Source organism: Nyctereutes procyonoides, unplaced genomic scaffold (assembly GCF_905146905.1).
Source record: "Nyctereutes procyonoides isolate TBG_1078 unplaced genomic scaffold, NYPRO_anot_genome, whole genome shotgun sequence".
NCBI classification, from domain to species: domain Eukaryota; kingdom Metazoa; phylum Chordata; class Mammalia; order Carnivora; family Canidae; genus Nyctereutes; species Nyctereutes procyonoides.
The window spans coordinates 44,931,111-44,946,210 of record NW_026575049.1 but is presented as its reverse complement, the minus strand read 5'-3'; the positions used below and the strand labels follow the sequence as shown (position 1 = coordinate 44,946,210).

The window sequence follows — 15,100 nt, the reverse complement described above, 5'->3', positions numbered from 1 at the left end:
ACCTCCCTGATGCTTACTGATGCTGAGCATCTTTTCGTTCATCTGTTGGGCATCTGTCTGTCATCTTTGGAAAATGTCTATTCAGGTCCTCTGTCCCATTTTTTAATCAAACTGTCTTCTTCAGTGTTGAGTTGTATAAGTTTATATATTTTGGATATTAAATTCCTATCAGATATTTACGATGATTTTTTTTCATGTAGGCTCCACAACCAACATGGAGCCCAACACGGGGCTCAAACCCATGACCCCAAGATCAAGACCTGAGCTGAGATCAAGAGTCAGATGCTCAACTAACCTGAGCCACATAGGCACCCCCATGATGACTCTTTTAAGCATGGTAAGCACTACCTCAAAGTGCTGAATATCATGCTATCTAGTATAAAAATGAACATTAAATAACAACAAAAATATTTTATACTCATAAATGCAAAATATTACTCAAAACTATTTTTATGCATTTTTCCAGTGATACTCCCATTGCCAAAAACATTTTACACACTTAAATTCTTCTTTAGAATCAGTTTAGAATAATAAAATAAAATGAATAACATTATCACTATGCATTGTTTCTGACCACCTTAAATAGAATTATTACAAATGATTTTTGGTGGGTTCTAAAAATTGGAAAGCCCTCTCATGAGAACACATAACACAATATGCCACGGGCTACAAAAATCATATTCCATTCAAGGATTGCATTTAAGTGTACCACAGACAGCATACAGTCTGGGGAATATACCCAAAACCAAGGGGAAGTTGAAGACATCATTACCATTAAAAAAACAGGGAGAAAAGAGTCCTAAATTTTATAAAATGAACATAAACTCTGAAAAACATTAAGAGTTTCTAAATTCTTCTGTGGTGGTCTAAAAGCAAACCAACTTGTGTAAAATCACTGACTAGGGATGGTCACGGTCTGTCAAATTTATCATTTCAGTCAAATTGCTAGTTAACTCTCAGTCAAGTCCTAAGGGATATTCTAGAATAAGGACATGAAAACTAATTTTATATTTTGAAGGACAGTTCTATATAAACGTACTAAAAAAAATACACTAAATACATGTTCAGCAATACCAACAGAATTTACCAAACATGCTAAGTGCTGGGGTCATATATGAAAACAAAGCACTCATTTTTTACCAAGTTGTAGGAAATGTATTTATAACTTAACATTTGGGACCCACTGTCTCCTCATATCTGTTATACACACACACACACAAAAAAAAAACCATCATAAATTACACTATGAATAAGAGGCATAAAATCGTAGGACCAAATATATTTCAATAGTCACCAACCTTTCTACGTTGACTGGCTTATCAAACTTGAACAAGATGTAGTCTCCAGCTATTGGGGTTATAGCCCAGAAGAAATCCTCCCCCATGTAAGTTTTCTCCAGTGTATGTCCTTGGTAGACCTTCAAAGAAGTAGATATCTCTGCAGGTGGGTTTACATGGATTTTAAGAAGTAATGGTTTCATGTAATCTTTATCCTAGGAGGAAAGACACGTATGCAGTTAAACAACAGACAGCTTATTTATACTTAAGAAGAGGAGGAATGACTATACACTAAATAACTATATGTGCATGAGAAAAATAAAATTAAATCACTAACCGTGAGTTTCTGAATTTTTCCTGATAGAGAAGAATGCAGACCCACATGTTGGAAAAGGGAAGGTCTGAAGCGAATTCGCAGATTTGCTTTTTGTCTATCACAATGTTTCTAAATATTGGGGGGAAAAAAGCATGTTAGTATCACATTACAAAGTGAAACCTGTCCCCATCAGAAAAACCAGAAGTCCTTTTATTAGTTTTTGTTTTTAGAGACAGTCTAAAAGTAGGGTGGGAGGTGGGCGAACAGAGGGAGAGAATGGGAATTTTAAGCAGGCTCCGCACCCAGCACAAAGCCCGACATGGCACTCTATCCCACAACGCTGAGATCATGACCTAAGCTGAAACCAAGAGTCGGATGCTCAATAGCCTGAACCACCAAGGTGCCCCTTCCAGAAGTCCTATTAAGAATATTGAAAAGAATCCAACTTCATCTCATAATTCCAAGTCAAAAAATTTTAGGGTCCTTTTTAAGATGTAAATAGATTTGCTACCTACTTGATAAACAGATTTGATATGGAAATTTAAAATAAGCACAACTAAGAGAAGAGCTAAGGATTTAATTCCAACCTTCTTCAGGATTTGTCAAAATGTAGATTTGACTTTTAACATTAAAATGCACATACTAGGGGTACCTGGGTGGCTCAGTGGTTACGTGTCTGCCTTTGGCTTAAGGTGTGATCCCAGGGTCCTGGGATCGAGTCCTGTATCGAGCTCCCCTCAGGGAGCCTGCTTCTCCCTCTGGTTATGTCTCTGCCTCTCTCTCTGAGTCTCTCATGAGTAAATCTTTAAAAAAATATAAAGTAAAATGCACACACTATAAACTAGAAGTTTGGTTCATATATACAGAATATAGAATAGCATCAGATAATATAATGAAGGATTTGCAACATTTTGTTGCATCAAAGTAATCTGAAAACGCAAGGCAATAGCTTGACCATAAAGAAGTGCATGATATTGAAAGTTCCACAATTCAACTCAGCACAGTTATGGGACACCTGTGTTTCAACCTGAAGTGCCTCATGGTCCAGACTTCAGATTACAACCTGTCCTCACTCTTGGTCAGGATGTGAAGCCCATCCTCCTGGCAGGGCTCTCACTGTGTGTTAAGTCAGTACTTCAAGCCCCGGCTATTTTGTCATGCTTTTTCTTTTCAGGGAGTTCACAAGTTCTAGACCAAGAACATACTGGAAAGACACATCTGTAGGTCTTTGTAAGAGACTTCCAACTTGGGAAGGACTCCAATAATTTTCTGGGTACTAAAATGCTTACTTTTTCTCAAGAGGTCTTACTTCATTACTATTATTACTAACGCTACACTAAAGGTAACATATATTCTATTCACATAAACTCAACTACTCAAGTAAAAGGAGAAGAATGGAAGGAAGGCAGAGTAAAGGAGAAGAGTGCAGAGGTGGGGAGAACAAACAGTGCCTAGACTGAGCCGTCTCACTAAGCAATGGATACACTGGTGCCTGAAGAGTCAAAGTGGGCTGATAAACCTGTGGAAGAATGTGTGAACGCCCTGAGGGGCTTCCCAGACCACGGTTAAAGAGATGGTGTTCTGGAGGCCAGCGACCATGTGGTGACAGCTTCCCTGACATCCTAGCAGAAGCAACTGAAGAATTATGGGCCACAGAAAAACATGGCCTAGGGAGCAGTGACAGAGTAGATAAAACTATCTGAAGGGCTGTGTGCTAAAATTTATAGATTTCAGTGGCTTTAATTCTTTACCATCAGAGATTTTAGAACCTAACCATATAGGAGGATAAGATACTGCACGGGACCAATTAAATGTAAGTGTACGGGATCCCTGGGTGGTGCAGCGGTTTGGCGCCTGCCTTTGGCCCAGGGCGTGATCCTGGAGACCCGGGATCGAATCCCACGTCGGGCTCCCGGTGCATGGAGCCTGCTTCTCCCTCTGCCTGTGTCTCTGCCTCTCTCTCTCTCTCTTGTGTGTGTGACTATCATAAATAAATAAAAATTAAAAAAATCTTAAAAAAAAAAATAAATAAATGTAAGTGTACTGTAGGCATATAAAGATCACATGAATTTTCTTATGTCCTACAATAAAAATTCCTGTAAGTCATAAAGAAAATACAGGTTAGGAATTGTAAAAATGAATTGTTCAAATCAATGTACATGTTCAATCATTGTTAGAAAATAGCTACTTTGCTATTTGGCTACATTCCATGATTTGCTCTATGAAAGTGGTTTAAAAACAAAAAACAAAAAAAAAAAAAAAGAATATAACAATAGCTTACAAACACCAGAAGACAGTGTCCTAAAAAGTAATTGGCAGGTAGAATGATCAAACTATTCTAGAGAAAATAGTAAGTTCATGAAGCCAAACTAAATGTTTGTTAAAATGAATGTCAAGTCATCCCTATAAAGACACATGCCCATAATAAAGATTTCCTGTTACTACATGTCAAAATTGACTTATTTTTAAGAATATGTATTCACATTTTATTTATGTTTACACCAAATAAATATCTTTTTTCCAGATGTATAATTCAAATTGGACAAGGAAAACATATCTAATTACTTTTTACAATAAGATTTCTATGGAAATAACAGGATAAAGCAAAAATCATTGTTTACTTACTTTTACTGGCTACCATCATCACCCCAAAGGTCAACAAATTACTGTGAAAACTGGTTTCTTTCAAGTAATATACTAAAAAGTACATTTTGACTCACCATTGTTTTGGTATAAAATATTACTTCTGTCTTATTCCTTATTTTCATATGTGTTGGGGCCTGATATTGTCCCCAAAGTATTTGAAAAAAAAGAAAGATGACAGAGAGTATAAGAAAGCTGAAATCCCCCCGGCCCAGGACAGAAACAAAATATCAGAGCCTAAAGACATTACTAACATCTATCAGAAATTTAAAGAAAGGTGGAGACTTCACTGCTTTGCAGGACTTTCCACTGTTATTTAAAAGTCTAATTTAAGAACTTTTTGTCAGTTCAAGAAAGCAAGCAAGCACTTCAAATGCTAAGTGAAAACACTGTTTTCATTCATCTATTTAACTGTTCCTTTACAAAATCTGGCTTCCTGAAAGTCACTTTCATGAAATACCGAAAAGAAGCCTCTTCCACTGTTAACGGTAGGGGAGGAACCGCTAAGTATTCCTCAAACTGAGAAAGCACAGTTTAATTTAAGGGGACTGAAGGTGTGTGGGGGTGAGGATTAAAGGGGATGAGGATCCAACCATGCAGTTCTTCTCTGCAAGGTCTGTACTTTAGTCCACAGATTCTGTAGAGCAAGAGACTACATACATTGTAGTGAGCAAGGGCCTTGTCCTGAGGTCAAAGGGTTTGCACTGAACCTAAACTGACAGCTAACTTTTAATTAGATCTTGTTACCACCTGTGTGTCAGGAAGGGGAAAGACTATTTTATCTCTAACAGAAACACAGGAGACTCAAACAAGTCTGTCGCCATCCCAGTCTCAGGGGGCATTTCTAACCTAGGTACAGTAATCATCATTAGCCCTGAACACGCAGCCCCAAGAGAGGTCATGGAGTGAACATGAACAAAATGATGGGCCAAAGATAGGAGTCATTTTTGCCAGCACTCCTACATCTACCCTCGTAAGAAATTAACTTACTGCATCTTTTTCAGGATTGCAGACTTTTACCCAGAGTATATGGTCCAAGAGCCAATCAATGGGTTTCTCCTTATAGAACATAAATATGAATTCCACAATCAGAGTCAGGTCTGGTGCTTGAAACATTTTACCTGAAAAAACATTCTCAGTCAGCAGCTGTTACGAGGAAACCAAGCATCAAGATGGCTTTAATAAATGAAATCTATACAACAAAGACATGAAAGCTTGTGCTATCAAATATGTCGTTATGAATAACCTCCCAATTTGTCTTATCAAAAGCAAACAAACATGCTTCAGCAAAACATTTGGAGTTGTCACCTGGGTATAAACAGGACTACAGAGCTCCTGACTTTCTTTCTTATAAAATTTGTCATACAATTATTGACTCGTAGGATTTAAGAACCGAGTCAGGGATTTTTTTTTTCCTTCATGTCTTATTACAACTCTCCCCATAGAAGAAAGAAAAGAAAGAAAAGAAAGAAAAAAGAAAAGAAAAGAAAAGAAAAGAAAAAGAAAAGAAAGAAGAAAGAGAAAAAGAGAGAGAAAGAAAGAAAAGAAAAAAGAAAAGGAAAGAAAAGAAAGCAAGCAAGAAAGAAAGCTTTAGGTTCTTTTAGATTCCTTCAGATTTAAGAAAAAAAAAATTAACCAAATGAATAAATGCCAAAATCAAGGTTTCCTAATTCTGTCTTCAACAAAACCTTCACAAGCAAAGATATTATTTGACTCTTAAATTAAGTTTTGAGATAAATGATCAACAAGGTCAAAGGATTAGTCTCTAATAAAGTTTTAGGGTGCTTTTGGAAGTGAAATGTTATCCTCTGCGTTTTTTTTTAAACCTGTAAACTGCCTGCAGTTCTTCAACTTTAAACATGTTCTCTTTAGTTGAATGATTTAGGAATTTTAGTGGGAAAAAATTTTTAAATGAACACCCGAACTAGTCTATGAAAGCAACAAACAAATACAAATTAATCACCAAACAAGAACTTTGAAGTACTACATCAAGTACCAGGAATTCATACTAGAAAACATTTAGTGTGGCATTCTTTTTAAACCCCAATGATGCAAAAGCACTGGGCCATAAAAGAGCATCTGGAAGTGTCAGAGGAGAAATCAGACGTGCTCAGCACCATGGCTGGCTTTAAGTGTATATGTAAGAAGCCAGCAGGCCTGCCTGATGAACGCCATAGTAAATACGACAGTCTTTTAAAAGTATCCAAATACTATTTGGGGTTGACTTTTTCATTATTTCACGTACAGAAGTTCGCCTAAATTAAATTTCCTCAAAAGCAATCCATTACCAGAGGAAAAAAAGACAATTTTAAGGTCAAAGAAATTAGTTTAAGATACCAAGAGTCACAGTTATTTCTGAAAAGTATATAAATCTGACACTTTTCTTACCAATGAAGCCCAGCTGGGAGAACTCTAGTATCATCCATTCCTCAGAAGAAAGTTGAAGTGCAAAATTTTTTATAGTGTTGAAGTAATTCTGTTTGACAATAATATCATCTTCAAGCTAAAGGAAGTTGAACAATTGAATTAATATATCAGAAAGAGATGGAAAGATCCAGATAAAAGGACATTATTAAAAGAAAACTCAAGTATACTTTTATAATGCAAATCGAGAAAAAAATGGTCAAAAATGATAAAAATATAAATTTTATTGAAAGAAAATAAGGATAATAAAATGGAAGAGGCATATAGTGAGTCACTGAAACTACTCCCCTACTGTGGAAAAATCACAGTCCCATGCCATGAATACTCCTTTTTGGTCCTCTCATGGTGCCCAACATGATTTCACACTATCATTTTTACTTTTCAAAGTAAAAGAAATTTACTAAATTTCCAAAAATTTCCAAAAGAAATTTTTGGGGCCTTTAATTTTTTTTTATTTTTACATAATACAATGTACTAAGTCAAAAAGCCAGCAGCTTTCCTTCTCTGCCCTCTAGCATGCCAGCTGAGGTAACCAACGTTAAAAGTTGGGTTGTGCATCCATTTGCTACCTTCTATATGGCCGTAGAGCACAAAAAGACCCATATGTACTTTAGGCTCTCATCCACGTTTACATTTTTATAAATAAGGGATATTATCACACTTTTTTCTCTTAATATATCGTATCTTTCCAGGCTAATATTTAGTAGATATATATAATATTCTATGATATCAATGTAAAAGAATTCATTCAGTGAATCCCCGATCATAGGCATACATCCAGCTTGTTTCTCATTTTTTGTCGATGCAAACAATGATGCAGTACATGTGCTCATATTTATATATTAGTGCTTTTCATTTATGTGGGACAGATTCCTGAAACTTTTGAAATTTTAAAAGAGATCTTCAGGGGTGCCTGGGTGGCTCAGTCAGCTAAGCATCCAAATCTTGACTTCAGCTCAAGTCATGATCTCAGGATTGTGAGACTGAGCTCTGCATTGGGCTCCATGCTCAGTGGGGAGTCTGCTGGAGATTCTCTCCCTCTACCTCTGTCCCTCCCCTTGCTCGCTCTAAAATAAATCTTTAAAAAAGAAAAATTAAATTAATAGTTAATTAATATCTTCAAAATACTTAAGAAGCTGTGGCAATTCAGAGTGCCAGTTAATCCCATATGCTCGGCCAGCATTATGTGTTATTTATGCTTGCTTGGGATTTTCACCAATTCAATTAGGAGTTGACAAAGATCAGCGATCATAAGTGTATGCAAAGACTTCCACCCCAGAATCTCCTATCATAAAATTTTCAAGTCACAAGATAATTTTAATATCCTAATTTTTTTTTCCTTTTCTTAATTTCATGTTACCACTTCTAGTTACTTGCTAAGCAATTTTCACTTATTTTAATATTTAGATTTTTTCATGCATTTAAGTCTTAAAAGCTTTCTTCTTCCCACCCATGAAGAAACAGTAGGAGTATTTGGAAAGACAGGATACTGACTCACCAAATATTTATCGAGCTTCTGTTGTGTTTCAGACACTATATAACCCCAGAGAATACATCAGTGAACAGAAAAGACATTTTTTATGCCTTCAGAATTTTAGGGAAGCTGGAGGGCAAACTTGACAAAACACAGAACTACACTGACACCTAACTTTCCTTTCTGAAAGAAGAGCTGCTTATACCCAAACCTAAACACTACCTATGCCCAAAGGAAAGATGATCCCTAATACCAGGCAATTCCAAATTTTCCCAGTAAGTAATTTCCAAAAACAAGTCTGGGACTATTTAAATGCATAGAGATGTAGATGTAATGGTCAAATGCCTATTTAAAATTTAGTACGCTAATTTTGGCTACCATACATAAATTCACATTTTTACATTCAATTAGGAAAATTGCTTTGTCCCACTATCACATCTCATCAAACAATTTCACTTTTATTTCTGAGTTCTCTATTCTATTCCATTGATCTTTGTGTCAGTTTTTGTCCTTGTACCATACTGTTTGGATTCCTATCCCTTTGTAGTATAGTATATCTTGAAATGTAGAATTGTGTTACCTCCAGCTTTGTTTTTGTTTTTTTTTTTTTTTTCTCAAAATTGCTTTGGCTGTATTCATGATCTTTTGTGATTCCATACAAATTTTAGTATTATCTGTTCGAGTTCTAAGAAAAACACTGTTTGTATTTTGATAGGGATTGCACTGAATCTTTAGATTGCTTTCAGCTGTACGGACATTTTAACAATATTAATTCTTCCATTCTGTGAGCATGGAATATATTTCCACTTGGGTGTATCATCTTTAATTTTTTTTTTAAGATTTAATTTATTTGGGGAGGTGGGGAGAGAGAGAGAAGGAGCAGGGGGAGGGGCAGAGGGAAAGGGAGAAGCAGATTCCCTGCTGAACAGGGAGCCTGACATAAGGCTCCATCCCAGGACCCCGGGATCATGACCTGAGCCGAGGGCAGACACTTAACCAACTGAGCCACCCAGGCACCCCTTATCTTTAATTTCTTTCATCACCATCTTATAGTTCCCAGAGTACACGTTTTTATCTCCTTGGTTAAAGTTTATTCCTAGGTATTTTATTCTTTTTTGGTGCAATTGTAAACCAATTGTTTTCTTAATTTCCTCTCCTGCCACTTTGTTATTAGTGTATAGAAATGCAGATTTTTGTATATAAGTAACTTCACTTTTAAAAAACAATTTAAAGGTAAGAGTAGATTCCTGTGTGGCCATAAGAAAACACAGAGATCTCGAATACCTTTCACCCAGTTTTCCCCAATCTAACATTCTCCAGTATAACTACACTATAATTGACTGATACAATTCACTGACCTCATTAAACTTCACCAGTTTTCCATGCATTCCGGTGTGTGTGTGTGTTTAGTGCCATGTAATTTTTGGGAAACAGAACAATTCCATTATGAGGATTCTTGTGCTACCACTACCCTTTATATTCACAGCCACCTCCTTCCTTCTCCACTTTCAGCATCCAGTAACCAACAGTCTACAAGTTTGTCATTTCAAGAATGCCATATAAATGGAGTCATACAGTATGTAACCTTTCAAGAATGTATTTTAAAGTCCCCATAATTCCATTAAGATCCAAGATGTGGTATCAATACTTTGTTTCTTTTCATTATTTCATATTCCATGGTATAGATGTATGACGGTTTCTTTAACATTCACCAACTAAAGAACATCTGGCCTGTTTCCAGATTTTGGCTATTACAAATAAAGCTCCTATGAACCTTCCTATATAGGTTTTTTGTGAAAGTATGTGCTTCTCTGACATGAATGTTTTGTCACAGCAAGAGCCGTTCTTCAACAAATCTTAATCTCACTAGTGATCTCTAGTTTACAGAGAGAAGCTAAAAAACAAGATTGAAAATATTGTTTTTACAATATGCAAATGAAATATCAGAAAAATATATATTGGAATATTATATATGAAAAATATTATATTTTTTGCTTAATTTTTATTTAAGTACAAAAAGAAATAAAAAAACTAGCTTGGGTGGCTCAGCTGGTTAAGCATCTGCCTTCGGCTCAGGTCGTGATCCTGGTGTTCTGGGATCCAGCCCAGCATCAGGCTCCCCGCTCAATGGGGACTCTGCTTTTCCTTTTCCCCCTGCTCCTCTCCTCTCCCACTTGTGCTTGCACTCTGTCTCACTCTATTTCAAATAAATAAAATCTTAAAAAAAAACAAAAGAAATAAAAAAACTAATGGTGGTTACCCATGGGGAAGGGAGAAAACAGAGTGATGGGAATGGGAATAAAAGTTAGACTTCTGCATCTTCTGTAAGTTCTGATTTGGGAATTTTTTTTACAACTAAAAAGGATAAAAATTCCTAAAAACTGAATATAAAATGAAACAAACCAAGTTTTATATCAATTTGGCACACCATATAAAGAATTTCTTCAGTGACTTTCAAACACAGAATTTTGACTATATATTCCTATTAGGATATATTCTAAGGCGGCGGGGGGGGGGGGGACAAAGAAAATCTAAATCACATTCAGTAGTCTAACAGTAGTGAATAATAATATTATTATTATTATTTTGGATGGTATTATTATTTTGAAACTATTTCAGACATATTATAGAATAAAAGAATTATGTTAATAGGATAATGTTAGTAAGACTAAGACAATGAATGTAGGAGAAAAGAAATACAGGTATAAAATTTTTAAAGATAAGTAAAAGCCCTAAAATCTTCATTTGATTTGGGAATATCAATATGAGTTTGTAGTTTTCCTCCCTGAAAACTAAATTACTCTTTTCTTTGCTAAAAAGCCTAGAAACAGAGATTCCATAAGAGCAATGAGCATCTCAAGCACCCGGATTGTGGTCCCAAATACTATGTGCCTCTAAACGGACCAGGGCTCCTTAGAGAAATGGCTGATTCCAGATGTGGCACAGCAAATGTGCAAATCTTGTGCCAGTCAGCACAGAAGTGATCAAAGATTACTGGACTTACATGGAAGGAATACAAAAGCCAATTCAAAGAGATTCCCAATGGCTTATGATGTATCGATGTGAATAATGATGGCAAGGACTGAGGCAAATCAAATATATTTTAAAAACCCATGAATTCATAATAATGTTTTCTAAATGGCCACCACTGGAGATTTCTAGGGTACCAACTTTAAAAATTAATGAAGAGAAAGAACAGGCATCTATTCCGCCTTTCCTTAGTAGACTATTTCTCAACATAACCAAATAGTTGAGGAGGGAAGAAATTTCTTCACAGAAGAACTCAGCTTACAAGAATGTTAGAAATCACAGAATTACAAAATTATCACTTGGCCACCTCTTGTGAAATAACCTATCCAGGGAAAAATAATCAATGGATGCAGAACTCCTGGAGGAGTAGCTGCCGGGGAGCTTCCCAAAGGAGAGATTAAGCTTCCCACCAAGCCCACCAATGAGTGTCAGCATCACTACAAGTGGGGCAACCAGCCATATTGGGCCTTGGGACAGGATACAATAGGAATTCCACAATGCCACCTAGGAGGTACCTCAATCACCCAACAGTGTTCCAGAAGACACTCTTCAATTCCAGGTCATCTGTGATACAGCACTTTACGAACGTGTAGGATTGTGTCACAGGAAACTTCATTCCAACCCTAAATGGAACACCAGGACACGTGGCATTTTTTCCCTTTTAGGAGCATGCCTACAATGACCATAGGGTAACCTCTGACTCTACTGCCTTTCTAAAAGCGCTCTATCAAAAGCATCCTGGATAAGATACACCCCAGCATATGCAGCCATGAAGTCACACACCTAGGAAACTGATCAAGTCTGGATTAAATCCCTTTGCTTCCTCACACTAATCTCCCCCAGTTTTGTGGGGGGGATTTCTACCTTTCACCAACATATAGAACCAATATTAGGGATGCCTGAGTGGCTCGGCGACTGAGCGTCTGCCTTCAGCTCAGGGTGTGATCCTGGGATCCGAGATCAAGTCCCACATCAGGCTCCCTTCTTTCTCCCTCTGTGCCTCTCTCTCCCTTTCTCCCTCTCTCCCTCTCTCTCTCTCTCTGTGTGTGTGTGTGTGTGTGTGTGTCTCATGAATAAATAAATATAAAAAAAAACAATATTAAACTGGGGACTTTTCAGGCTGATGTGCTTTTTCCCCACTTTATAGATCATAATGAACTGAGAGAACCCTACATAATATAAAACTATGTGAAGACTTCAGTACAAAGCAACTTCTTTTCTGAGGCATAATTTCTTTAGAAAATTGGGTAATTTTAGGAATGTTCATTGGATTCATCTGTGACACAACTAAAAAGTTCGGAATAATCTAAATGACCAACATAAAGGTCATTATGATATCTGAATAGTGATACTTCAATGAGCAATTAAAAATTCTTCCTACCCATTATTACTGGCAAGTAAAGATGTCTATCATGTTAGACGACAGTAAAACAGGCTATGAGACAGTACGTACAATATGATCTTGTTCTTAGAAAAACAAGATGTTTTAATTGAGTAAATATGTGTAAAGCCTAAGTTGTAATGAACAATGTACGACATATGGTAAGTGTGCAATAAGCGTCAGCTCATAGCTACTGTGGCTTTAACACCACAATACGCATACCCTGCTTAAAGGAAGTTTTCCTTATCCTCTTTCTTAACTCTATTCTTTCCTTAATTTCCTAAATGGTTACTTTTTCCTCTATTCTACTAAAAAAGCTTTAGGATTCCATTAATTCTATTCTTAGAAATTTAAAACAAATTTTAAAAGCAATGTAACTACACTTTTAAATTCTTTCTGTCAAGTCCTTGACCATAGTGTAAATATATAGTGGCCCTAGAACAAACAACACGGTTCAACTACAATAATATGGGACGTGTAAAATAAAATGTTTTGAAGTTAATATCTTGAAATTACAGTAAGACTTCCTTAAGACATTTAAAGGAAATGTACTAATTTTAAAATACCATGTTTGTTTTTTTTTAAACACCATGTTTGTATACTCACAACTCTTACACACTATTACCTACAATGTTATATTCTGACCCTATCACTATTTACATTTCCCAACCTGAGAACCAAGAAAGGATTCCTGCACATCTGAATGCAGGTGGCCCGAGATAAAATGTCAAAGGAGACAGAGTCTGTCCTCAAGAAGTCTGCCCTACCATGTGATAGCAGACTTTTCCTTCTTTCCTTACCTCTCAAGCCCCTGCCAGCACCTGCAAAACCATTTATTTCCTTTCTGATTCAGGGACCCAGAGCCTCTTCTTGACACTTTCATCAAAACATCCTTCCAGGGAAAGATCTAATAAACTTTTTATACCATAAAAATAAATAAATAACTGACAGGCTTAGTGTGCTACATCACTCAGTGGTATCTGCATTTTGAACAAGGAATAAAGACCTTTGGTTAAAGAATGAAATTCCAATTGTAAAATTTAAGCTTACGTCTCTAAGGAGAATGAGATTTGGAAGAAGTAAGTTTCCTACAGTGATTTAAGTTGTTGCCTACCTGTCTAACTTAAAAGCCACATCATTACAGACTTATTTGTTGAGCCATGCTGCTAAAAGTTGGGACCATTAGAGTTAAATGTCAGTTTTATTATCTTTGATATAAATGTAAATGTATAAAAAAACTGTAAGAAAAATCCTTCTTTAAAATTTGCCAAGTAATTAGACCTTAGTTCTTCTTAACAATGGAGAAGGGAGGAATGACAGCCAAAATGGAAGGATGGGAGAGGAGGGAAGAGATGAGTTACCTGCCAACCGTCACAGCATTAAGTAGAAAGCTAGTGTTTGTGCTAAACCAGAGAATGGAACTGCAGAACCCACATTATCAGTGACTATGACAGACTCTTCTGCTCTCTGATATATTGTTATAATCTTATACATCTTAGAGGGCTTACACTTTCAAAACTTCCTGTTTTAATGAACATATACTCTGGATATTACTTTTCCCTTAAAAGTGTGAAAAAACATTAAAGGACAAGTCACACTTACCTGAATGTAATATATTCCCTTTTCCTGAGCATACATCATTAGAAAACAATAATCTAGGTTTTGCTTTGTTCTCCATCTGAAATAAAAAATTTTCAAAAATAAGTTAGGAATCAGACTCAAATTTAGCAAAATAAGATTAAGTGTAAATATTTTATAACATATATTGCATGTTACATTTTATAATACGCATACACATTACATATACATAGACTATATATAGTCATATATATATATATATACACACACACACACACAAAAATATCTGTCTACCCATAGATACACAAATATACATACACACACGATACACCCATGTAGGGGAGCATGAAAGAGAATTAACTTTTCTCTAATGAAACCTTTACTGAAACACTAATCAAGATGTCCTGAGGAAAAAAGGAGTCTAAAGCAAGTAAATTTGGGAAGCACTTATATTCCCCTTTTGGAGACATATTAGAAGCACTAGTATATTAGTATATTAGAGGCATATTAGTATATTAGAAGATGTTGAAACATCCAACAGTAAATACATTTGTTAAAAAAAAAAATCTTTTTAGTCCAACTTCCCAAACTTCTTTGACCATGGGCCCTTTTTAAAAATGTAACATATTAATGTCTCTGGGAACTCATGCTTCAAAAATATACTTTGAGGATCACTGCTTTGGTACCTAGGACTGTGCTTTGCATAAAGGCAGAAATTAATAAACATTGTACTGAATGCTTAAAAAAAACAAAATACTTTAAAGTTTACAATATTAAGTCCTTTTACTGAATCCCTGGTAGCCTACAGAAAGACTAATGTTGAACAATAGAAGTGGTTGTAAAAGTTAGTTAAAGGGGAAAAAAACATAAAATAAAAGGTTTAACTCATACTAAGTAAACTTCTCCAGAATATACCTTGTAAGCTGTTCTGAATTTAATAAGACCTAGAATTTTTCACCAAATTCATTCCTAAATTT

The 15,100-nt window shown here is 35.8% G+C and overlaps 1 protein-coding gene across 5 annotated transcripts in view; it reads right to left on the bottom strand.

Annotated features, from left to right (window-relative positions):
• MGAT4A (alpha-1,3-mannosyl-glycoprotein 4-beta-N-acetylglucosaminyltransferase A) overlaps positions 1–15,100 on the bottom strand; it is a 118,874-nt gene that overhangs the window by 13,193 nt on the left and 90,581 nt on the right. For all 5 annotated transcript variants that reach the window (XM_055329020.1, XM_055329022.1, XM_055329021.1 and 2 more), the window contains 5 exons: positions 14,148–14,223; positions 6,625–6,739; positions 5,227–5,357; positions 1,615–1,722; positions 1,299–1,492 (listed from right to left, as the gene is read on the bottom strand). In XM_055329020.1, the coding sequence (XP_055184995.1) occupies positions 1,299–1,492; positions 1,615–1,722; positions 5,227–5,357; positions 6,625–6,739; positions 14,148–14,223 (624 nt within the window). The remainder of the gene's footprint in view (positions 1–1,298; positions 1,493–1,614; positions 1,723–5,226; positions 5,358–6,624; positions 6,740–14,147; positions 14,224–15,100) is intronic.